Consider the following 26,781-nt stretch of genomic DNA (forward strand, 5'->3'; position numbering starts at 1 on the left):
ACCTAGTAAAATCCATCAGGAATACTATAGGTTGTGAGGATGCAAAAGACGACCAAACTGCACAAGACATCATGTTTGCAGGGTTGGCAGAGAGGAAGAGAAGAGCATTCCCAGTAATTCCTGCAGTTAAGGCACTGATTAAGAGGGAGTGGGAGAAACAGGACCAGAGAGGTTTTCTCCCGTCAGCCTCCAAAAGGAAGTACCCCTTTAATGATGAGGAGTTAATTTCATGGACTAAAATCCCTAAGGTGGACGCTGCAGTCGCCTCCACCTCAAAACAGTCAGCTCTACCAGTAGAGGATGCGGGCCTACTTTCTGATCCTCTAGATCGGAAGGCAGAATCGTCACTAAAACGATCATGGGAAGCTTCCACGGGCATATTTAAACCATCAATTGCCAGTACATGCACTGCTAGATCCATGCTTGTTTGGATTGATCAGCTGGATCAACAGATCAAACAGGGGGTCTCCAGACAAAAATTGCGGGATGCGATACCACTAATTAGAGGTGCAGCAGCATTCATGGCCGATGCTTCGGCTGACTCTCTTCGCCTTGCAGCAAGATCAGCCGGTCTGATTAATAATGCCAGACGTGCGTTATGGATGAAGAGCTGGAAGGGGGATACGCAGTCAAAGGCTAAGATCTGTGCTATTCCGTGTGAGGGTGAGTTTTTGTTTGGGAAAGCATTAGACGAGATCCTCAAAAAAGCAAAAGAGAGGAAAAAAGCCTTCCCTGACCCCTCAATTCCTTTCTATAGGAAGACCTTTAGGAAGAGGCCGTTCGGGAAAAGAACACAAAATGAAAGATCGTCACGATGGGCCACGAGAGAGGGAAAACAGGGTGGCACTATGTTTAAAGGCCCCCCCTTCCGTAGAGACAAATTCTGAAACACCAGACACCCCAGTAGGGGGTAAACTCTCACAGTCAATAATTGGACTTGGGGTAAATAGAACTAGACTCACAGAAAAATCCCCAAGAAAAATGAAAAAATCTTTAAAATTATTCTTTATTATTATTTGTTAAAACCATAGTGTGCACCCACCAACACCATCACCAATAGATGCAAGCGTACTATAGAATAGGCCGGGTTAGTGCCAAACCCTACGCTTTCTCAGTGCTCCCTGCCTGCCTGCGGAGGTTGGCACCCTATTTTTTCTGCGCCGTGGCGCCCCCGCTCCTCGTCGACTGGCCCTGCTATCCCTATAATACCCTCATGGAATCAGGGGAGAAATCTCATATACACAATCAATTCAATATGGATAGCTTGAGGGGACATAAATATCAGTCAACTATCTGGCTAAAATCTAAGGGTCTCAACTGACTTGGTAGTCTGTGTCCCTTCTCTCTCAAAATACTATATTTTTAAGACCAAACACTGTAACAATAGGCAAAGATGCTACCAAGAGAAATAAAAGAGCGTGTATGATCTTGGTCTAGCTATACATTTATTACGGTCACCAGATACTACTGTGAAAATGGGGAGAATGTATTTGCTGTGGTGTCAAGCATCACCCACACAGCCCCAAACACCTCAGGCTACAGCCTGAATTTGAATAATAGACATAAAGATGATAACCATATATTATCCCCACATTTCATCTGTTCCGATCCTTGTGCTGACCAAGCTCCTAAATAACTTCCCAACTTATGCAGAAACAATTAAATAAATGTATCTATATACATCCCTTTACTACTCAACGCGTTTCTCCCCTTCTAATGAAAAGAGGTTCATCAGGAGTATATCCAAATAACAAAGGGTTACTTAGCTTGCATGTAAAATCAGCATATCAACATGGTAGACAGCTGCACCACCGGGCCGATCCCCTCATCATCATGGCGCCTGCACACACGTGTCATATCTCGTGTATTATATAGACTTACAAAAAGCCCGCCGCACACGTACCACCTGGGTTGATCCCCTCGTTTCCGGCGCTTCCGTACTGATGGCCACACAGCCTCTATACTCAAAGCGCATTTACGTCATTAAGAGGCGTCGCCACACCAGGGTAGCAATGCGCACGCGCCGAATATTCCAAAATCGCGCATGCGCTCCTCAGAACACGCATTATTGCCAGATAGACTCAGAGCGCCGTGTATTCACAACGCTCTGGCGTTATTCAAAGGCGCATCATCGCCACAGTAAGGACAAGACTGCGCAAGCGCCCATCAGTCCAAAATCGCGCATGCGTACATCGATATGCGCCATACTGCCACAATTCAGGGCGATAGTGCGCAACTATACACTCATTCTCATAAAGGATGTACGCCGCACGCATAGCGCCGGACACATCACATAATCCTGAATAATTTCAAGAATGCGACATTCAAAAAATACTATTCAGGTATATTACAGTCACACTTGTGCGCCTAGATATAGGGGATCACATTAATATACAATATAGTCTAAAGCACACACATCTCTCATATCAGAACGATTAAGCGTGCACTGGCTATTATGTATTCATAGATAATATATCCCTAATGTGTGTGCGACCCACACAGTTAGAAAAGGCAGCGGCAAGCTAGGCATACAGAAAGTGTATATTTAGTAGAGAAGTGCTCCATTTCAGTGCCTACCTCAATTTCATATCTGCAACCACCCTAAATTTAAGTGATTGCAGCAAAGATAAATAACATTTAACAATCCACAATATCATAAAAATAAAGGGGTCCATTAATTAACCATCTGTAGCCTTTTGAAATACAAATCAGTCCATAATACACTTATCAAACCAAAGATAACATCTGTCACAAAATTTGACAGGTATTTAAAAGGTTAATTGTCCAAAAATTTGGACCAATGACAAATAAATGACCCATTCGGGTCGATACGACAGGTTTTTTCAGTTACCACATATCCCTCAACCTTTATATGTACAGAGTCATAGGAAACAACCAAAGTTCATTTGTTCATTTAGCCCCCTCGGGGACACCGTGTCCAGTCTATGGATCCATTTCAGCTCCTTTTGCAAAATTCTACGGTCCCAATCCCCTCCTCGTACAGAGGGAGTCACTACCTCCACAGCACAGAAAGAAAAAGATTTTAAATCACCCCCATGTACAGATCGTACATGTCGGGAAATTGGTGTATCCCTCGCATGTTTTATGTCACCCACATGATCACCAATTCTTCTACGGAGCTCTCTCCTCGTTTTTCCGACATAATTTATCGGACACGTACATTTAAATAAGTAGATCACCCCGCTGGTTTTACAATTTGCGAAGTGTCTACTTTCAAAACTCTGTCCTGTGCTAGCACTCAAAAAATATTTACCAGTGGCCAAATATCCACAAAAAGAGCATCCACCACAGCGAAACGTACCTACTTGTCTTCTTTCCAACCATGTGCTTTTTTTCATGGGGGGGGTGAAAGTACTATGCACGAGTTGATCCTTTAAAGACCTCCCTCTCCTATATGTAATCATAGGTGTTTCTGATAGATATTCCCTGATATCTGTGTCAGCAAGTAATATACCCCAGTGTTTGTTAATGATATTTCTCACTTCCTGAGAGCAGTCATCAAAACCCCCAATGAGTCTAACCAATGCCTCTGAATCATCTCTGTCCCTTGGTTGAAATAAACTAGGTCTAGGGGTTGCCTCCACCTGTTTAAACGTACTCCAAAGAATATCTTTTGGGTACCCTTTATCCAGAAATCTGTCTCTTAAATCACGTGATTCGGCATAGAAGGACGCATCAGAGGAGCAATTTCTCCTCACCCTCATGTATTGCCCCTTTGGTATTCCTTTTTTGAGACCATAGGGGTGGTGACTGCCCCAGTTAAGTAAATTATTAGTTGAGGTAGGTTTCCTGTATACCGTAGTTGCAAGATGGCCCGTACTATCTTTACTGATTGTGACATCTAGAAAGTTAATTTTCTCTTTATTGATTTCAGATGTAAATGCAAGACCTATACTGTTCACATTGAGGTCGAGAACAAAAGCATTAAAAGAGGCAACATCACCCGTCCACAAAATCAGGACGTCATCTATAAAACGTCCCCAGAATAATATCTGGGAACCCCATAGTGCCATCTTTTCCTCACTGAACACAATAGTGTCCTCCCACCAGCCCAGGAGCAAATTTGCATAAGTGGGGGCACATGGACTCCCCATAGCAGTGCCCCTGAGCTGGTGGTAGAACCTCCCCTCAAACAAAAAATAATTGTGAGTCAAGATAAAAGATAGGAGGCGATTGATAAATTGATTGTGTTCAGTGAACTGAATGCCCCTTGATCTTAGAAAAAAATCTATAGCTTTCAGACCAGCCTCATGTGGAATACTGCTATACAATGCTTCCACGTCTATTGACGCCAGCAGTGTATCACTACTGACTGATATCCCTTCAATTTTCAACAACAAATCAGACGTGTCCCGTATGTAAGATGGTAAAGCAGTCACAAATTCTCTCAAAACCTTATCAATATAAATCCCACAATTTTGTGTAATGGAATCATTTCCAGAAACTATTGGCCGGCCCTTTAGTGGTGTCATCCCCTTGTGCACTTTTGGAAGGGCATAGAACACCGGTATAGTGGGTGTTTTTTGCATCATAAACCTCCTCTCACCATCAGAAATCAACCCGGCTCCATGACCCTCATCCAAAATATGTTTTAGTTCAAGGTTAAACCCCCTGGTAGGGTCTTCCCGCAACAGACCATACGTGGTGTCGTCCTTCAGGATCCTAAGACACACATCTCCCTATATTTGTCACAATCTAGAATAACCAGGTTTCCACCTTTATCAGATGGTTTAAACACCAGTTCCGTCCTTTCCGACAACAAATCCAGAGCCCTCCTCTCGTCAGGTGACAAGTTAGACATAGTCTTTCTTTTCTTCATACTCAATTGTTTAAAATCAGTTAATACCAACTGCATGAATATATCAATGCTAGTGTTTATAGACATAGGGGGCATTCTTGTGCTGTTTGGTTTCAATTTAGTAAATGGTCCAGCTCCCAGTGGTCTCGAGCTGTCTTCCAGCATATTTGTGAGAATCCTCACATCCGAGAGCTCAGATGGATCAATACCCAGGGTGAGACATTCAGTTTGGTCATGATTCTTAAAAAAATTTTTTCCACTTCAATTTACGGGCAAAAAGATTCATATCTTTCACCCATTCAAACTCATTAAATCTATTAGTTGGTACAAAGCCAAGACCCCTCTCAAGGACTGCTGATTCTATACTTGAGAGACAATAGGAAGAGATGTTTATTATTCTATTCTCCCTATATTTTTCTACCGAGGAGCCCCCAATCGCTCTCTTAGATAGTATGGCATGGTTCGTCTCTCTAAAAAACTCAACTAATAATTTACTTAACTGGGGCAGTCACCACCCCTATGGTCTCAAAAAAGGAATACCAAAGGGGCAATACATGAGGGTGAGGAGAAATTGCTCCTCTGATGCGTCCTTCTATGCCGAATCACGTGATTTAAGAGACAGATTTCTGGATAAAGGGTACCCAAAAGATATTCTTTGGAGTACGTTTAAACAGGTGGAGGCAACCCCTAGACCTAGTTTATTTCAACCAAGGGACAGAGATGATTCAGAGGCATTGGTTAGACTCATTGGGGGTTTTGATGACTGCTCTCAGGAAGTGAGAAATATCATTAACAAACACTGGGGTATATTACTTGCTGACACAGATATCAGGGAATATCTATCAGAAACACCTATGATTACATATAGGAGAGGGAGGTCTTTAAAGGATCAACTCGTGCATAGTACTTTCACCCCCCCCATGAAAAAAAGCACATGGTTGGAAAGAAGACAAGTAGGTACGTTTCGCTGTGGTGGATGCTCTTTTTGTGGATATTTGGCCACTGGTAAATATTTTTTGAGTGCTAGCACAGGACAGAGTTTTGAAAGTAGACACTTCGCAAATTGTAAAACCAGCGGGGTGATCTACTTATTTAAATGTACGTGTCCGATAAATTATGTCGGAAAAACGAGGAGAGAGCTCCGTAGAAGAATTGGTGATCATGTGGGTGACATAAAACATGCGAGGGATACACCAATTTCCCGACATGTACGATCTGTACATGGGGGTGATTTAAAATCTTTTTCTTTCTGTGCTGTGGAGGTAGTGACTCCCTCTGTACGAGGAGGGGATTGGGACCGTAGAATTTTGCAAAAGGAGCTGAAATGGATCCATAGACTGGACACGGTGTCCCCGAGGGGGCTAAATGAACAAATGAACTTTGGTTGTTTCCTATGACTCTGTACATATAAAGGTTGAGGGATATGTGGTAACTGAAAAAACCTGTCGTATCGACCCGAATGGGTCATTTATTTGTCATTGGTCCAAATTTTTGGACAATTAACCTTTTAAATACCTGTCAAATTTTGTGACAGATGTTATCTTTGGTTTGATAAGTGTATTATGGACTGATTTGTATTTCAAAAGGCTACAGATGGTTAATTAATGGACCCCTTTATTTTTATGATATTGTGGATTGTTAAATGTTATTTATCTTTGCTGCAATCACTTAAATTTAGGGTGGTTGCAGATATGAAATTGAGGTAGGCACTGAAATGGAGCACTTCTCTACTAAATATACACTTTCTGTATGCCTAGCTTGCCGCTGCCTTTTCTAACTGTGTGGGTCGCACACACATTAGGGATATATTATCTATGAATACATAATAGCCAGTGCACGCTTAATCGTTCTGATATGAGAGATGTGTGTGCTTTAGACTATATTGTATATTAATGTGATCCCCTATATCTAGGCGCACAAGTGTGACTGTAATATACCTGAATAGTATTTTTTGAATGTCGCATTCTTGAAATTATTCAGGATTATGTGATGTGTCCGGCGCTATGCGTGCGGCGTACATCCTTTATGAGAATGAGTGTATAGTTGCGCACTATCGCCCTGAATTGTGGCAGTATGGCGCATATCGATGTACGCATGCGCGATTTTGGACTGATGGGCGCTTGCGCAGTCTTGTCCTTACTGTGGCGATGATGCGCCTTTGAATAACGCCAGAGCGTTGTGAATACACGGCGCTCTGAGTCTATCTGGCAATAATGCGTGTTCTGAGGAGCGCATGCGCGATTTTGGAATATTCGGCGCGTGCGCATTGCTACCCTGGTGTGGCGACGCCTCTTAATGACGTAAATGCGCTTTGAGTATAGAGGCTGTGTGGCCATCAGTACGGAAGCGCCGGAAACGAGGGGATCAACCCAGGTGGTACGTGTGCGGCGGGCTTTTTGTAAGTCTATATAATACACGAGATATGACACGTGTGTGCAGGCGCCATGATGATGAGGGGATCGGCCCGGTGGTGCAGCTGTCTACCATGTTGATATGCTGATTTTACATGCAAGCTAAGTAACCCTTTGTTATTTGGATATACTCCTGATGAACCTCTTTTCATTAGAAGGGGAGAAACGCGTTGAGTAGTAAAGGGATGTATATAGATACATTTATTTAATTGTTTCTGCATAAGTTGGGAAGTTATTTAGGAGCTTGGTCAGCACAAGGATCGGAACAGATGAAATGTGGGGATAATATATGGTTATCATCTTTATGTCTATTATTCAAATTCAGGCTGTAGCCTGAGGTGTTTGGGGCTGTGTGGGTGATGCTTGACACCACAGCAAATACATTCTCCCCATTTTCACAGTAGTATCTGGTGACCGTAATAAATGTATAGCTAGACCAAGATCATACACGCTCTTTTATTTCTCTTGGTAGCATCTTTGCCTATTGTTACAGTGTTTGGTCTTAAAAATATAGTATTTTGAGAGAGAAGGGACACAGACTACCAAGTCAGTTGAGACCCTTAGATTTTAGCCAGATAGTTGACTGATATTTATGTCCCCTCAAGCTATCCATATTGAATTGATTGTGTATATGAGATTTCTCCCCTGATTCCATGAGGGTATTATAGGGATAGCAGGGCCAGTCGACGAGGAGCGGGGGCGCCACGGCGCAGAAAAAATAGGGTGCCAACCTCCGCAGGCAGGCAGGGAGCACTGAGAAAGCGTAGGGTTTGGCACTAACCCGGCCTATTCTATAGTACGCTTGCATCTATTGGTGATGGTGTTGGTGGGTGCACACTATGGTTTTAACAAATAATAATAAAGAATAATTTTAAAGATTTTTTCATTTTTCTTGGGGATTTTTCTGTGAGCCCAGTAGGGGGTAGGTTAAAATTTTTCTTTCCCCAATGGCGAAAAATCACGTCAAGTTCCTGGGTGCTAAATATTATTAAGGAAGGAATGAAAATAGAATTCCTCCAAATTCCCCATGATTCCTTTATTTTAACAGCCCTTTCCTCACCAGTGCAACAGAAGGCCCTTGAACTGGAAATTAGAAGTCTTATAGTTAAAAATGTTTTAGTTAGGGTGCCAAAGGGACAAGAAGGTAGAGGGTTCTACTCTCCGTTATTTTTAATCCCTAAACCCGACGGTTCATTTCGAACAATTATAAATCTTAGAAAACTCAATACGTTTATTAAAAATTATACGTTTAAAATGGAGTCTATTAGATCGGCCATTAAGCTCCTTTTTCCGAATTGTAAAATGGGCGGCATTGATTTAAAAGATGCCTACTACCATCTCCCTATCCATAGTAGGTATCAAAAATACTTAAGAGTGGCAGTAACTCTTGAGGGGGAGATTCATCATTTCCAGTATACAGCCATGCCCTTTGGTCTCTCCACGGCACCCAGGATCTTCACGAAGGTAATGTTAGAAGTAATGGCCTACCTTCGCCAGAGAGACACATTAATCATTCCCTACTTAGATGATTGTTTAGTTGTAGGAAATTCGTCCCTTCAGTGTGCGGAACGATTAGCTGACACTGTCTCGTCCTTAGAAAGCCTGGGCTGGATCGTCAACTATAAAAAATCCAGACTCATCCCACTCTCTCTTCAGACATTTTTGGGGTTCAATCTAGATTCCATAAAACAAAAATGTCTACTTCCCCAAGAAAAAATATCTCTTATAGAGGGTAAAGTAGTGGCGGCCATTCACAAACCTCAAATGTCCCTGAGAGCAGGAATGTCCTTGCTAGGATCCCTCTCCTCCTGTACTCCAGCCGTTCAGTGGGCACAACTTCATACCCGAACATTACAACATCAGATACTTCGGGAACAGAGAAAATTTCTGGGGCACCTTGAATCAAAAATAACTTTATCCGAGAAAGTCTTATCTTCCTTAGAGTGGTGGCTAGATAAAGACAACCTAGCGGGGGGTGTCCCTTGGGTAATATCACCATCCCACACGATAACTACGGACGCTAGTCCCCACGGGTGGGGCGCACACATGGGAGATAGATTCTGCCAGGGAACCTGGGATAAGAATGAGGATTTATATTCATCAAACCTGAAAGAATTGAATGCGGTAAACTATGCACTGCGTCAATTTCTCCCACAGCTACGAGGAAGCCACGTCAGAATCTGTTCAGACAACACTACGACAGTGGCGTATTTAAACAAACAAGGCGGCACAAGATCAGACGCTCTAATGTCTTCCGCAAAGAGTACCTTAATCCTGGCCGAAAAGCATCTGTTGTCCCTCTCGGCAGTCCACATCAAAGGAGAGGACAATCAACAAGCGGACTTTCTAAGTCGACACACTCTTCATCAAGGAGAATGGTGTCTCAATCCTCACATTTTCCACAAAATAACATTGTTATGGGGCAAGCCCCAAATAGACCTGTTCGCTACAAAACAAAACAAACAAGTCCAGAAATTCGCATCTCGGTCCCGTGCAGATCACCCGGACATTCTAGATGCTCTTCAAACACCCTGGCAATTCAAGCTAGCGTATGCTTTCCCTCCGATAATTCTGCTTCCACAAGTAATACGGAAGATCAGGGAAGAGCAGGCCAGAGTAATACTGATAGCGCCATTCTGGCCCAAGAGACCATGGTTCTCGTGCCTGCGGTCAATGTCGGTGACGGATCCTTAGGTGCTTCCCTCAATCCCAAACCTTCTCTCTCAGGGACCTTTCTTCCACCCTCAGGTGGACAGCCTCCACCTGACGGCCTGGAATTTGAAAGGCAGATATTAAATTCCAGGGGGTTTTCAAAAGGCCTAATTGATACACTCCTGCTTAGCAGGAAACCATCTACAACAAAAATTTACACCAAAGTATGGAAGAAGTTTCTTCAGTTCCATACTAGTTCAAACCCCTCTGAAGTCCCAATAAAATCTATACTAGAATTTCTACAGAAGGGGAAAGAGTTAGGTCTGTCAGTTAACACACTAAAGGTCCAGGTGTCCGCTCTGGGTGCCCTCTATGGCCATAATATTGCTGGTAATAAATGGGTATCCCGCTTCATCACGGCCTGTGAACGAGTTACTCCTGTCCACATACCTAGGGTAGCTCCTTGGGATCTAAATCTAGTCTTAGACTCTCTAACAGAATCTCCGTTTGAGCCTATAGACACAGCATCTTTGAAACACTTGTCGTTAAAAACAGCCTTCTTAGTAGCCTTAACATCGGCTAGAAGAGTCAGCGACATTCAGGCCTTGTCGATAGATCAACCTTACCTTCTCACATTTCATGACAGAATAATCTTAAAACCGGACCCCTTATACCTTCCTAAGGTAGCAGGGAAGTTCCACAGGTCACAAGAGATACATCTTCCTACTTTCTTTAAAGACCCCTCTACTCCTGAAGAACAAAAATTTCATACTCTAGACGTCAGGAGAGTAGTTTTGCAATATATTGAGAAAACTAGTAGTTGGAGGCAGAGTAGGGCTCTGTTCATATCCTTCCAGGGCAAAAAGAAAGGATATGGAGTCACAAGAGCAACATTATCCAGGTGGATAAGAGACGCTATCCAGTTGGCCTATTCCATGAAAAATGAAGAACCTCCGGAGGGTATCAAAGCACATTCCACCAGAGCCATGGCTTCTTCCTGGGCCGAAAAAGGGAACGTGCCAATCGAGGATATATGTAAGGCTGCAACTTGGTTGGCTCCTTCCACTTTCTATAATCACTACAGGCTTGACCTGTCTTCCGACTCTGACCTACACTTTGGCAGAACTATCCTCAGCACGGTGGTCCCCCCCCTAGGTGTTGGTCTCTGGAAATCTCTCCAGTGGGTGCTGTCATGGCGAAGGGTAAATAGCCGGATTACTTACGGTAATGCTCTTTTAATGAGTCCATGACAGCACCCAGTCACATCCCTCCCTAATAAAAGCCAATGTAATTACTTCTATGAAGTTTATATTCTGATGATACATTGCGATGGCTGACTAACACTGGCGGTCCTCCGGGTACTCTGAAATTAAACTGAGGAGGAGAGGGGGACCGCCCCCTTTTATGTCTCTGTAGGTTTCCTGTTCCTTGGGGCGGATCCCTATCTCTCCAGTGGGTGCTGTCATGGACTCATTAAAAGAGCATTACCGTAAGTAATCCGGCTATTCTCTTCATGATTTGAATTAGAAAACAGTGTGCAATGTTCCCAATGCATGGACATAAAAACTAGTATAAAGATTTTATGATTAACTCATGTTATGGAACACACTGCTATTATTTTGAACACTTCTGTAACAATTGAAATCACCCTTTTTACTCCATTGAAAGTAAAGAACTTAAAAAATTGGTATTGCAAAATTTAGTATTGCTGCAGCTGTAAAAATCCACTGTATCAAAATATAAAATTAATCAATCCATAGGGTTAATGCCGTGATGAGAATAAAATATAAAATCCAGAGTTGTGTTTTTTTCGGTCACCAGACCTCACTAAAAATGCAATAAAAAATTATTAAAACATTGTATAGTGTCAATAAAATCTTCCCCTCAGGGCTCACAAAACAACTCTTCATACAGCTCTCTTGATAGAAAAATAAAAATGTTAAGGTTCTCAGAAAATATAAAAAAAATTTTCTTACAAACTTCTGATTTTTCTTACAAAGTTTTCTTTTTTTACACTTAAATAAAACAAATTGTAATATATATCCAATTGCTTCTCACTAGATTAGAATATGATCAAAAAGTTAGTTTATTTCAGTTCTTCAATACAAAAAAGTGAATCTGATATATTATATAGTCATTACAAACATAATGATCTATTTCAAGTGTTTATTTCTGTTAATATTGATGATTATGACTTACAGCCAATGAAAACCCAAAAGTCATTATCTCAGTAAATTAGAATACTTAACAAAAAACACCTGCAAAGGCTTCCTAATCATTTAAAAAGGTCCCTTAGTCTGATTCAGTAGGCTCCACAATCATGGAGAAGACTGCTGACTTGACAGATGTCCAGAAGGCAGTCATTGACACACTCCACAAGGAAGCCACAAAAGGCCATTGCTAAAGAAGCTGGCTGTTCACAGAGTGCTGTATCCAAGCATATTAATGGAAAGTTCAGTGGAAGGAAAAAGTGCACAAGCAACTGGGATAACCACAGCCTTCAAAGGATTGTTAAGAAAAACCTATTCAAAAATTTGGGGGAGATCCACAAGGAGTGGACTGCTGCTGGAGTCATTGCTTCAAGAGCTACCACACACAGAGGTATCCTGAACATGGACTACAAGTGTCACATTCCTTGTGTTAAGCCACTCATGACCAATAGAAAACACCAGAAGCCTCTTGCCTGGGCTAAGAAGCAAAATAACTGGACTGTTGCTCAGTGATCCAAGGTGTTATTTTCAGATGAAAGTAAATTTAGCATTTAATTTGGAAATCAAGGTCCCAGAGTTTGGAGGAAGAGTGGAGAGGCACATAATCCAAACTGCTTGAGGTCAAGTGTGAATTTTCCACAATCAGTGATGGTTTGGGGAGCCATGTCATCTGCTGGTGTAGGTCCACTGTGTTTTATCATGACTAAAGTTAGTGCAGCCATCTACCAGGAAATTTTAGAGCACTTCATGCTTCCCTCTGCCGACAAGCTTTTTGTAAAAAGAAATGTCATTCTCCAGTAGGACTTGGCACCTGTCCACACTGCCAAAAGTACCAATACCTGGTATCACTGTGCTTGACTGGTCAGCAAACTTTCCTGACCTTAACCTGTATTGTCAAGAGGAAGATGAGAGACGCCAGACCCAACAATGCAGACAAGCTGAAGGCTGCTATCAAAGCAACCTGGGCTTCCATAACACCTTTGTAATGACTCTATATAATATATTGGTTTCACTTTTTGCATTGAAGAACTGAAATAAATTAACTTTTTGATGATATCCTAATTTAGTGAGAAGCACTTGTATATCGTCGTAATAATAGTCACTTGAATAATCAGATTTCCAGGTATTTTTTTGCCATACAGTGAACTGCGTGAAAACAAAATCCATAAAACAATGGCAGAATTACATTTTTTTTTCCCAGTATTTCATCCCAATTGAAATTTTCCCCATTTTTCAGTATATATTATGGTAAAATGGATGATGTAATTCAAAACTACAATTCATCCTATAAAAAAAGAAGCCCTTATACGGTCAAGGGAAAAATAAAAAATGTATGGCTCTTGTTAAAAATGAAGTGCAAAAATGAAAATTGTTGGCAGAAGTAAGGGATAAGAGGGTTGTTCCTGACGAGGCCTACATTTTGGGAAGTAATGTTTCATTCTGAATTCTAACAGTGTTAAATACACTCAGTTAGGATTCCGCTTTCTGACAGTTTGAGCAGTCATCATGTGACTGGTCATATGCGATTTACATCCCATAGTGTGCTGCTTTATCCTCCTACTTCTCTCAATGGAGCATTAGAGGTGTTGTGTCCTTCTCACAATATCTAAAGATGAGGAGATCCTGCCCTGGGGCCCTGGGGAAAACGCAGTGAGGATAAATATTTGGGTCTAATCTAGAGATGCTAATGAAGTGCTGTTTGTTCTTTTCTTTTGTTTTAGCTTTATTTCTCTAAATGTTAGTGGTTTTCTCTGTGTTCTGGCTTTATTGCATCATGATAGATCCCTTTTAAAAGTATTCCTATCTGTTATGAAAAAACAATATAAAAAGTGAGAGTAGATGAAGTTATATGTCAGTAGCAGATCAGAAGTTGTTGATCTGTTCTTGGAGATATACCAACCATGAGGTGGATGGAAGCTGATTCTATACAGCATCTGAATGATAAAGTGGAACCTAGTGCTCAGACAAGGGGTTTGGTCTATTTTGCCGTCTTGACTTGTTGGTCCATAGAGTACTAACAGAGAATTAATTCAAATACTGTGTTTTTCACAAATTCTCCAAAAGTGAATCACAAACATCTAACAAGCAGCGAATCGCAAGTCAGCTGCCATTTTTACTGACCTGAAATCAAGAACTTGAATTTTACCTTATGCAGAACATTGGTATTTATCAGGCACGTGTCACTGTGCATTATGCCACCCAGCCAAGGAGGATACTGCTTTTAAAGCGTTAATCTGCAAGAAAAGCTACTAGTGAAGGATTAACTGAGAAGAAGCAGTGACGGGATTTACCTTGGTGGTTGTAGCTTCTGGCCTACTCTTTTTTTCCTCTGATGCTTAACAATACACAGGAATCCATCTTGCATGTCTGCATGTCTTCTTGCATACATTCAGCATGAAGTAAGAAATCAACACAGACCTTTCTTGTGTTCCAGTCTACTCCATACAGCAGAATCTCTCTACAAGAAGTCTCACATAGCTGTCAAAATACTGAGGCTGTATAGAGCTGGACTTCAGTCTCGATTTCATTAAGGGATAGAACTTTCACTAAATTAGACTGGAATGCTTTAGTTTTCCCTAATTAAATACATATGAAAAACTCTTATATTGTGACCTTCTTTTACTTCATGAAGTTTTCTGTGAGCCTCTCTAGCATCTTTCTTCTGAAGCCAGTTTTTGCTTTCCTGACCAGGCCAATTTTTTAAAATCTGACATGTCACTTTACGTGGTAATAACTCTTGAATGGTTCTACATATCTCAATGATTCTGAGAGAGTTTTTTTCGTGTTCATTATCACAAAAGTAAAGTGAAAAAATGGACTCCACAATTTGTTGTGCAATTTCTCCTGAGTACACTGATACCGCATATGTGGACAGAAATTACTGTTTGGACACAAAATAGGGCTCAGAAGGGAAGATGCAATATTTAATTTTTGAAGCTCAAATTTAGCTGGAATAAATTGTGCACACCATGTCGCATTTGCAGAGCTCATGAAGTGATAAAAACTCAGAAGGGAAGGACCGCTATACTGGAGTGCAGAATTATCTGGATTGGTTTCCAGGTGTCATGTCACATTAGCAGAGTCCCTGAAGTCCTAGAAAAGCAAAATCCCCATAAGTGACTTCATTTTTCAAACTTCACCCCCTCAATGAATTTATCTATGGTGCAGTGAACATGTTGACCTCACAGGGTTTTCACTGAATTTTATACCATTTGGTGGTGCAGAAAAAATAATTACATTTTTACTACTATGTTGTTTTAACCCCAGATTTTTACATTTTCACTAGCGGGTAATAGGTGAAAATGGACCCGTAATTTGTTACACTATTTCCCCCAAATGCAACAATATCCCATAAGTAGTTGTACAATACCGTTTGGCCACACAGCTGCAAAATGCAAAAAAAACTGACCATCACCTCCACAGCTGGGCACAGAGAGGGAGAAAGTACTATTTTACTTTTGGAGTACAGATTTTGCTGAAATAGTTTGGTTTGTACTTGTTTTGTTTTGCAGAGTCCTTAGGTTTCCCCTGCATGCTGTTAACCAATCAAAAGCAGGAGACATCATGCATGTAAAAAACTTCTCCAGACGAGGTCAGAACAGACTTTCTCCTTTGTCATGACACACAAACATACTTTCCTCCATCATCTGATTACTGGCATCTGTGTAGACTAGAGCAAGCTATGTGTCATTACAAACACCTCTAGCAGCTTTCATCTCCCAGCAGTCAGTGTGGGGGAATAAGGCATAGACCATTGTAAACTGTCATTACAAACACCTCTAGCAGCTTTCATCTCCCAGCAGTCAGTGTGGGGGAATGAGGCATAGACCATTGTTATCTGTCATTATAAACACCTCTTGCAGCTTTTGTCTTAAGGCACTGTCAGCTCTGCTGTACTCTACTATGAGAAAGCCTGTTCTAACCTCTGGAAACTGATGTATTACTAAGTGACCAATATATGTGCTAAATGTTCAGTTCATTTTTTTTTCTGGATTCTTGTTTGAAAATTTATATTAGAGGTTTGTTTTTCATGGACCTCACAAATACTTTTTCTCACATTCCCTACAGTTGTCAAAGATGTGGTAGTTTGGGGCAACATTAGTGGCATCAACCTACTTGACCTTCATCTGGCCAAAATGTACAAATATGACAGTTCTATTTGGGGTCCATCGAATTTCTCTAGACCATTGCTCCACATGATACATGACCGGTATGTATGAAATTTAGATCTACAATTTAGCTCATTATAATGATTAACAATTGAGTATTAAACATGTGGTGCAGTCATCTAAAACCAATAGGTCAGACCTGAATTAAAATTGCCTCTATCATGAAAGAAGCTCCTAAGCTAATGGATGCTAAGAGTTTCCACATTCACATGACAGTATTTTTTTGTCCAAGTTCTGTCAGTGAAAAGAAAAACAGTCCACCCTTGGACCAATATTACTAAATGGGTTATGGAAGATCAGTGTGAAAAAATTGCAGTTTTAGTTTCTTCCAAATCTGTGAATGCACAAAAAATCAGATGCCACAGTATAGCATCTCATTTTTACTAAAATATTACTGTTCTGTAACATAGAAAACTGTAAATGGTCTTGGAAATTATTAATAGCTGCTAATGTAAAAAATGGATTGCGCACGATGACAAGGAGAAAATCACCCAACATCTCTGAATGAAGCGCTGAGCGATTTTTTTATACACCTATGTAAACCTACCCTGAGGTGAATAAAGATACATTACCTGTGCCCAATTCTAAGACTGAGGCTGTTGCTGGTCAGCACCACAGCAGACGTCCTTCCTGCAGCTGCCATTGTAAATGCAGTATTGCATAGTCGTCAATCAGTTGACTAACCGTGTTCTGCATGGCAGACTCAAGTCCACTAGAACATTTCAATTGTAGAGCAGGGTCCTGAGTTAAGGCCCTGACTAGGATAGGGTTTGCCTTCATGAAAAAGAACCTTTTTAATGTATTTTTATTTTATTGCATTACTTGCAGAAAATGGTTGAAAAATGATGTTGTCACAGAGTGGAATAAACGGAAGGAACATCGCTCTGGTCTTTCAGCTGCTCATTCCATTGCAACAGCCATATCTTATTGGCAGCAGGATTCATGTGCCGGAAGGATTGTCTCACTGGGTGTTCTCAATGAAGGTAAAAAACAGTAACTGTACCATAACGAAACCCCTTATCACTAAAAGTGCCATAAACATTAGATGGCTGTTAGTCCAACGATGCTTCGGTCAATCGTTCAGCCTACAGCCATCTCCGCCAACTCTCCCATAAACATGGCCACTTGTTCAGCAGAATGCTCCTGAGTTCTCTCTGAGAAAGCCACCAGCTGACACATCGGCCAGACGCTTATCTCCAGGAGAATAATTGGATCGGCAGTCAGAAATTGGACAAGGCTGATTGACATCTTCCTGATTAGTTGGCCGATGTCCCCATATCAAAATAAAAGGGGAGAAGCCAGCGCTGCTTATGGTCAGAACACAATATAAAAGTGCACATGCACATATTAATTTCTAACTGTGTATCAAAATGAGACATTTAGCAAACAATTGATCAATTCTTTGAGCCGCCCCGCCACACCAAGGCATTCTCATAATGGGGCAGTCCTACTCTACGTTTTTTATAATCGCTGTGCCATTATGGCTTCCTAAATGTGTTGGAAGCAAGACCACGTTACTCCTACTTTACGTTTTTTATATTTGCTGTGCCATTACAGCCTCCTAAATGTATAAAAGTGGGACCATATTGAATGCAAACTGTACCTGTAGCATTTCAGAATCACTCCCATGGCGCCAGAAAGGGTATGCGCAGATAAAGGTCGACCAGGTCCAAACATAGACATTTCAGATCAGACCTCCTCACTGCTTGACCAGCACCACAGATAAAGAGTGAGACAGGCACAGGTGCACAAATCAAACAGAGCCTGGGGCAGGGCAGGGCGGCTGTATGTGTGTACAGCAGCCTAGATTAATCACAATGAAAACAAAGAACGGCGTGCATGACCCAGCACGCATGGCAACAGCTCTGACCATAAGCAGCGCTGGCTTCTCCCCCTTTTTTATTTTGATGTCCCCATATACATTAGACTTTACGATAAACACGCTGATATCGGCAGGTTTGGCTGACATTAATTTGTGTATGGGAGCCTTAAAGGGAATCTGTCGCCCCCAAAATCGAAGGTGAGCTAAGGCTACCGGTATCAGGGGCTTATCTACAGCATTCTGGAATGCTGTAGATGAGCCCCCGATGTATCCTGAACTGAGAAAAATAGGTTAGCTTATACTCACCTGGGCGGGTGGTCCGATCCGATGGGCGTCGCTGTCCAGTCCAGGGCCTCCCCTCTTTTTACAATGACATCCTCTTCTTGTCTTCATGCTCCGGCGCAGGCGTACTTTGTCTGCCCTGTTGAGGGCAGAGCAAAGTACTGCAGTGCGCAGGCGCCGGGCCTCTCTGACCTTTCCCGGCGCCTGCGCACTGCAGTACTTTGCTCTGCCCTCAACAGGGCAGGCAAAGTACACCTGCGCCGGAGCCACAGCGGGAAGACAAGAAGAGGACATCATCGTAAGAAGATGGGAGGCGCTGGACCGAACCACGACACCATCGGACAGGACCGCGACACCCATCAGACCGGACCGCAGCAGGAACACCCCTTGGTGAGTATAATCTAACCTCTTTTTCTCATCTTTCAGGATACATCGGGGGCTTATCTACAGCATTCCAGAATGCTGTAGATAAGCCCCTGATGCCGGTGGCTGCAGCTCACCTTTGATTTTGGGGGTGACAGGTTCCCTTTAAGGCATTTTCAACAGGAAAAACTTTAGCAATCTGTTGTCTACCATGGGTCCAGCTTCTGAAACCCTCATTGATTAGCTTTGTTTTTCCTGGAAAGCAGCATACCACTTCACATGGTCTATATTTTGTTTTCCATGGTTAGTCTTCTGAGTCCCCCAGATCAGAAGTTGCTCTTTCCACTGGCATCCTGCATTAGGTCTCGCAGGTTTCCCCATCTCTATAAACTAAACATTTCTTATTAGGAGGTCTAATTATTAGGAGTGCAGGGGGAATAAAGTAGTAGCAAACACTGTCCACTTTTGACCTTGTGGCAGGTTCTCTTTAACCTCTTCCCGACATTTAAAGTAAATCTACATCATCATTGGGAAGCTCTTCCCTCATTATGATGTACAGTTATGTCATTCTAAATATGCTGGGAAAGGAGCACAATCACCACCGGGAGCTCTTCTTACCTTGCAGCCAAAGTCCTGCAGCAAATCTTAGGGTTGATGCAAGCACCGTCCTGGCTGTTAATCCTGTAAATGCCAATCCACAATCATTTGTAAGTATGGCATTTAGGAGGTTGTGAAAGAAGGGGTCCTTGTCTAATTCCATCAGACCGCCTACTACGTGATCACTAGGAGCCAATAGTTGTCATGTCACCCCGAGGTCAAAGAATGACCTCTGCATCTGTCAGGTACGGTGGCCTTGATTTTAAGTAGTATCTTACAAGTCTCTTGACACTGTTGCAGAATATTCAATCAGCGATTGTTATATAAAACGTTCAGTTCCCATTGTGAAACCAAGTAAAACAGTTTCAAAGTTGGTATAAAATATTGTAAAGATATAAAAAACCTCACAAAATAAATAAAATTGTTTGCCAGTTAAAAGCAATTTTATGTAACAACAATAATTGGTATGACCGTGTCTGGAATGACTAATGAGTCTAAAATACTGCCATGTTATTTAACCCCTAACCCTAAACTTCCCCAAAAAAGTTAATAAAAACAGCAAAAATTGCTGTTTTTCATTGTAGTGCCTCAGAAAACATGGAATAAATTGCTGTCATAAAGTCATATGTAGATAAAAATTATATAACTGGAAACATGATCTTGTTCCTCAAAAATCAAGTCCTCACATGCCTCTGTTGGCAGAATAATAAAGCAAGTTATAGCTCGCACAATATGGTGATGCAAAAACAAATGATATTTTGTAAAATAAGGTTTTGGTGTGCAAAAAAAAGAAAACACACACAAAAAAAAGAATCTGGTATCGCTTGTACTTACTCAAAGAACAAAGCTATCTTATCACTTTTACCACATGATGAACAGTGTAAAAAAAAATGTGTGAATTGCTATTTTTTTTGTTCATCCTTTCCCCCAAAACTTGGAATAGAAAGTAATCACGTACCCCAAAATGGTACCATTAAAACGTCAACTAGCACTGCAAAAAAACAAGACCTGCTATAACTCTGTTATAGAAAATTTAAAAAGTTTTGACTTTCAAAATGTAAAGCTTTATTCATCAAAGTGATTGCACTAGAATTCTGGCATAAATCACTTTGAAAACTCACAGCTTTTTTGCCCAACACTGAGTTGCCCAAAAATGTAGCGATTTTTGGTGTTTTCACTCTAGTTTCAGCCAGCGCCAGCAAAATGGGGAAGGACGGGGGCATGAAGCAACAGCTCCTCTAATTCATGATGAGCTGTGAAGAGGTGCGTGTCACATGGTAGATGCTGCTGATTCATTAATGTGTGAAAAACTAACTTCTGAATAAGACAAAACTTCTCATGAAAGGTCACCTTCTGCTGTCTGCCTTTGATCCAGTGCTGTCCCATCTTTTTAGGCATGCACAAAAGCTCAGTCCACCACAGCTTAGTGCACAGCTAAAAAGACAAATTTTGCTAGAACAGAAGCCAGAAGCTACTCTTCCTGCCTCACTGATGATTGGATCTCTTGAGGGTTTTGTCTGAATGACGCATACATTGTTAAATGGAAACACTGATGTAAGTGCTCAGTGTAGAGGTCCGGGTAAATGTCAACATGTCCTTTAAAATGATCCAAAATTATATACCCAAAAGTTGTACCAATAAAAACTTAAACCCAGAAAAAACAAGTCCCTGTATCAGGTCCATTATCTCTCAATGGAAATATAGTGGGTTTCCAAGTTACTGGTGGCTCTGAGGCTCTGGAAATGCTTCCACATATCCTTTAACCCTCCCCCTAAAAAAACTGAAATGCTTGTACCTGAATCCAAATGTCCACATACCTGCCCCAAAGTATGCCTAAGCCACAGCTAGCATTCATATGTTTGGCATTACTGTAGTGGGGAGAGCCCACTTAATTTATGGGGTATGTATCTCCAGAAGCACAAGCTGGGCACAATGTATTGGGCTCTAAGCTGGTATATTTGCAATTTTCACTCTGCAGCACAAACTGTGTGCTTATTTCTGGAAAATACCTTTTTGGCCAAAATAGTCAGTACACACATAGATGAATTCCAACATTTTATGAAAACATTATGGCCCAATGGTGTAAAATTCTGTGAAACATTGGTGGCATCAACGTGTCAACATGCTTATTATACCTCTAGAGGAATTTATTGAGGATTGTAGTTTGTTAAATGGGGTCACTTTTAGGGGTTCTGCTGTCCTGGCACCTCATGGGCTTTGCCAGTTAGACATGGCACCTAGAAACCATTAGAGCTAAATTTGCCCTCTAGACTGACACTCCGACCCTTCTGAGCTTTGCAGTGTGCCACAACAGTAGTTTGTGACCATATATTGGATATACGCATATTCAAGAGAAATTGCATTACAAATTCAAGGGTCCATTTTATGATTGTTTATTTTTTTACCACTAACTGTTGTAAAATTCCTTGAGGGGTCAGTTGTGGGATGGGGGTTCTGCTGTTTTGACATCTTCTGGACTCTTCATGCAAAATTGCCTGTCAAATATCAAGTAATGCCCCACCCCTGCTGAGCCCTGCTGTGTGCCCAGTCAGTAGTTTCCAATCACTTATTGGTTACCTGCATACTCAGGAGAAATTGTGCAACAAATTGTGGGGTCCATTTTCTCATGTCGCTGTTATGAAAATTAGATTTGAAAGTTGGGGCTAAATCAACATTTTGATGGAAAAAATGTAATGTTTTATTCCACCTGGCATTCATTTCTGTGAACTACCTAAAGGGTTAGCAAACTCTCTGAATCCAGTTTTGAATACCGTGAGGGGTGTGGTTTTTAAAATGTTGTCTTGTTTGGGAATTTTCTGAAATATATGCTAAAAGTCACTTCAAAACTGAAGTGGTCGCTAAATTTGTAAATTACCATACATTGAAATAATGAAACATTGCTGCTAAACTTTTAACCCTTTGTATATCCTAGCAACAAACAAATGACATTTCAAAAATGATGCTCATGTAAAGTAGAAATGTGATGAGTGTTATTTATAAACTAACCGTTTTAAGGACTTGGAAATTCAGAATTTTTCTACATTCTTTTCAAAATTTTCATGAATAAATGAAAATTATATTTGACTTAAATTCACAATGAATTTAAAGTACAGTGTATCGCGAAATTCCAGATCCTTTTAACACATAAAGTGATATGTTATATTTGAAATATTTGGCCTGGTCAGGGGTGAGGCTCCCCTTTTTTTTGGTCTGGTCAAGAAGGTGAAAACTGACATAGGTGAGAAGGGGTTAAAAAAACAAATGAAGACTACATCCAAAGTGACTTTTTTGTTTATAATTTATAATAGCAATGGTGGGATACTCTTATGCTGTTTTTTTTCCCTATTACTTTTAGGATTTTTTAATCTTCCCGATGATATTGTTTTCTCCATGCCGGTTACATTTCAGAATGGTGATTGGCAGGTATGCACAGATATTACAATTCAGGATGATGCCAAGGAGACCCTGTTACAAGCAGCGGCAGAGTTACTCAAGGTAATAGAATCATGAAAAAAATGAAATATATGGATAATCCTTCAAACTAAATTAGGTTTCAGATACAAAACTTATACAGATAGAGGAACAATAAAGGCTAAAATTCATGCAGGCTCCCTCTGTTAACCCCATTGGTACCCAATGTTTGCAGGGTTCAAAAGGTTGCCATGACAATCTGAGGCCAAGTAAGGGTGGCGAGGTCTACCACCTATAACAGCAAAAAAATTAAAGTTATACCTATCATAACATATTTTTTGTAAAAAAAAAATGTTTTTTAGTAACCAAAATAAACAAAATTAAAAAAAAAATAAGCTGTATGAATCTGGTATCACTGTAATCCTATGGACCTGAAGAACAAACCCATCCTATCACTTGTACCTCATGATGAACAGTGGAACAAAAGATTAAAAACAATTCTAGAATTGTTTAGTTTTTTTATTCATTTTGTGCCTGAAAAATCTAAATGAAACACTATTATAAAATATTACGAGTTATTTATCCCAAAATGGTACCGATAATAACTTCAACTCATTCTACAAATAGCAATCCCTCACTCTGTGCCATCATTTTCCAATGGAAAAAAGGAGCTTCCATGTTGGGCAGAATTTAGACAGGCATATTGCAATATCTCTGTACGAGCTTCAAGGCTCGAACTTAACGCCGGTCTCCAGACTTGAATTTATGGTCTCATAGTCACATATAAGGCTAGACGCGTCAACCTGGAGACCTATATTAGTTCCGGGCATTTCATGAAATACGCTGTTCCGAACTGATAGCTCAAAGGAAAAATGACATAGCACCAACAATGGAAAACAGAAAATTCTGTGATCCCAAATGCCTACTTCCTTTTGAGCCTCATGGTGGACCTAAACTGTAGTTAGCGTCCATGTGTTGACCATTGCTGTAGCAATTTCCGGGGAACATGTCTGCAGAAGTACAAGCTGGGCACTACAGTGTATTGGGCACTAAGCTGGTATATTTGCAATTTTCATTCTGCAACATTTGTTGTATACTTTTTTCCTCTGGAAAACACACGGGAGTCCAAAATAATCACTGCACTAGTAGATGAATTTACTGAGGGGTGTAATTTGCAAAATGGAGTCACTATAGAGGATTTTCTGATATTCTAGCACCTTGGGGAATTTGCAAATATTGCACTCAAACTATTCCATCAAAATCTGCTTGAACAATCAAACAGAGTTGCTTCCTTTTGTGCCCTGCTCTGTGACCAAACAGTAGTTTCTTACAACATATCGGTTGTCAAAACATTCTGGAGAATGGCTTAACATATTGTGGAGTCCATTTGCTCTTGTTATCCCTTGTAAAAATGTAACTTTTAAGCTAAAATAACAGTTTAGTTGTAAAAATATAATTATTTATTTCCACGGCCCAATGGTAAAATTCTTTTGAGGCACCTTTGTATTCAAAATACTCTTTATCCCTTGGTAAATTCCTTGCAAGGTGTAGTTTTTAAAAAATGGGGTCACTTTTGGGGTCTATCTGCTGTTTTTGCACCTAAGGAGCTCTGCAAATGCGACGTGGCATCCACAATCTTTTCCTGTCAAATTTTTGTGCCAAAAATCAAATGGCTCTTCTTCCCTTCTGATCTGACGTGTGCTCAGACAGCGGTTTTTGAACACATCTATATGTGTTCATTTTGGGTTCGTTTTTTCTTATTGCCCTTTGTAAAAATGAAATATTTCAGACTAAAGCAATAGGTTAGTGGAAAAAATAAAATGTTTCAGTTTTTCATTCCATATTGTGTTAATTGATGTGAAGCACCTGAAGATTTAAACTTTCTGACAGCATTTTAGTACCATTTACATGGTGCAGTTTTTAACATTGGTATCAGTTTTGGGAATATTCCAATGAGTAGGCCCCTCCAAGGTATTTCGAACTTCTATAGATCCATAAACAAAATAGGTTTTCTAAATTCCCTCGATAATATATACATTTTTGCAGCTTTCACACATCAGCTTTTCGATTATAAGTGCTATCCTTATTTTTCACGGAAAACCTTCGTACCTATGATCATCTATCTGGCTTTTCCCAGGTATGTGGTTTTGGTCAGTGCAAAATTGCAGAGACATGTGCGATAGTGATCTGAGCGTTGGATCAATCTCTGCAATAAAAGTCAATGGGTCCATGAAAAAAGTTGGAGAGCACTTGAATGCTATTAGAGCACTGTCTGTTTTTCACAGACTGTTAGGAGAGGGTGTAAAAACTTTTTTTCTCATATATGAGAAAAACTGAGGAAAAATGCACCAAACTCTGATGAAACTCGTTTGACACACTAATGAAAAACACTGATGAAACTCTGATGACAAACACTGATGAAACTCACACGGTTTTCCTCGTTCTTAGAAAGTTCGATGTCTTAATGAGGCTTAAGTATGATTTATTCATTTTTACTATTCTATAATAGTGTATCCATATTTCAGGAAAAGAACATAGCTTTTGGAATTCTTCAAGAAGAAAAAATTGCACCTGAAGAACCCAAAAGAGAAGAACTTATCGGTAATAGGCATAATGTGTAGTATATGTTCGTCTAGACATGTTTTTTGTACTTATTCAGGAATAATATGCCCAACAATTACTTGTTACTGGCTAAATGTAGTGTGATGGCAAAAAAATAACAATTTATTTTAGAATTCTGCAGTCAACAATTCAGTGCTGAACGCTGGAGGGAATCCACAGTAAGATGGAACTGTGGCCACTCCTGGTAAATGCTAGTTCAGGGAAAGACGTGTATAGAGAGTATGTCATATATGGAGTCATTTTGTTTTGTATGTTTTACATACTGTTAAAGAAAATACACTAGTGTTATGGAAATAACAATTTATTTAATTTCTTTAATATGATTTTGATTTTTGATATGTATCAATTTGTTTCAGAACAGGATAATTTGTCAAAAGAAGTGAAAGAAGACTCACCATTACCTAATGATGAAGATCAACTAAATATCCAAGATTCACCTGACCATCCTAGCTAAAGTTCTTTCTGTTAAAGTGGCTGTCTGCTTTCATAGCAACATTTACAAAAACCTTGATAAAGTTTGAAATAAAAAACAAACAAATGAATGTGCTGACTTCCTTAAGCACCACCTCTCGGCTGCTCTCTGTGGGTCTTTGTTGACATGGCTGCTCAGGGGACATCACCTCTACACGTGACCACTACGGCTAATCACAGGGCTCAGCGGTCATGGCCAGGAAGACAGCACAAGACTGCCGATCCAAGTGATTGGCTGCAGCAGTTACATGACATAGTGGTGTCTTCAGTGTTACAGCCATGTTAGCCAAGTCTACCTGAACACTGTAGAGGGGACTGAAGCCACAGGCGGTAAGTAAGGCTGATTTGTTATTTTAGAATACATCAAGTCTTTAGGAAATTTTTCTCTAAAAGTGGAAATACACCGTTACAACTTTCCTATTTGGTTTACTGCTACATAATGTCTTGTTACTCGGTGACTTTTTATCAGTTATTACAAAAGCATAAGAAGTAATGTTTATGTAACTAAGAAAGGAAAATAACTTAAAGGGCATTTGCCAGCAGGATTTCACATCCCCAACTATCTATATGTGTGCGTATCTCTTTCACAGATAAGTCCAGCCATATGTTTTCACAGCCAGTCTCTGCCTCCATTACATACAGTACACACTTATGTGGTCATTTCCTGAGGAAGGAGTGCTTGACGCTTTTAAACGCGTTGACTTGAATAAAAGCCACTGTTTGAATAGATCGCTGAGATGTGACAATTTCCATACACAGCAGCGCGGGAGGCATCCTCAAATTATTCCTATCTTCATCCTCATCGGTTTTGTAACCCGTGGATCTGCTTTTTAAGTCATAATCCTAGCACCAAACCCTATCAATAACTGCAAAGAATGGATTCAAATAAAAAATATATATATTTTATTATCTTTATCTAACTAAAGGGATGAAAAAGGGGGGTTTGATTTAC

The 26,781-nt window shown here is 40.5% G+C and overlaps 1 protein-coding gene across 6 annotated transcripts in view; it reads left to right on the forward strand.

Annotated features, from left to right (window-relative positions):
* The window catches only part of MDH1B (malate dehydrogenase 1B), an 80,977-nt gene extending 55,026 nt beyond the window's left edge, over positions 1-25,951 (forward strand). For 3 of the 6 annotated variants that reach the window (XM_077275741.1, XM_077275744.1, XM_077275743.1), the window contains exons 6-10: positions 16,161-16,302; positions 17,090-17,244; positions 22,681-22,820; positions 25,262-25,337; positions 25,715-25,949. In XM_077275741.1, coding sequence (XP_077131856.1) covers positions 16,161-16,302; positions 17,090-17,244; positions 22,681-22,820; positions 25,262-25,337; positions 25,715-25,812 — 611 coding nt within the window. In that variant the 3' untranslated portion in view covers positions 25,813-25,949. Of the gene's footprint in view, positions 1-16,160; positions 16,303-17,089; positions 17,245-22,680; positions 22,821-25,261; positions 25,338-25,714 lie in introns of all 6 variants that reach the window. The other 3 variants (XM_077275738.1, XM_077275739.1, XM_077275742.1) reach the window with 2 other exon arrangements.
* Positions 25,952-26,781: the final 830 nt, after the last annotated feature.

This window comes from Ranitomeya variabilis, chromosome 7 (assembly GCF_051348905.1).
Source record: "Ranitomeya variabilis isolate aRanVar5 chromosome 7, aRanVar5.hap1, whole genome shotgun sequence".
In the NCBI taxonomy this organism is placed as follows: domain Eukaryota; kingdom Metazoa; phylum Chordata; class Amphibia; order Anura; family Dendrobatidae; genus Ranitomeya; species Ranitomeya variabilis.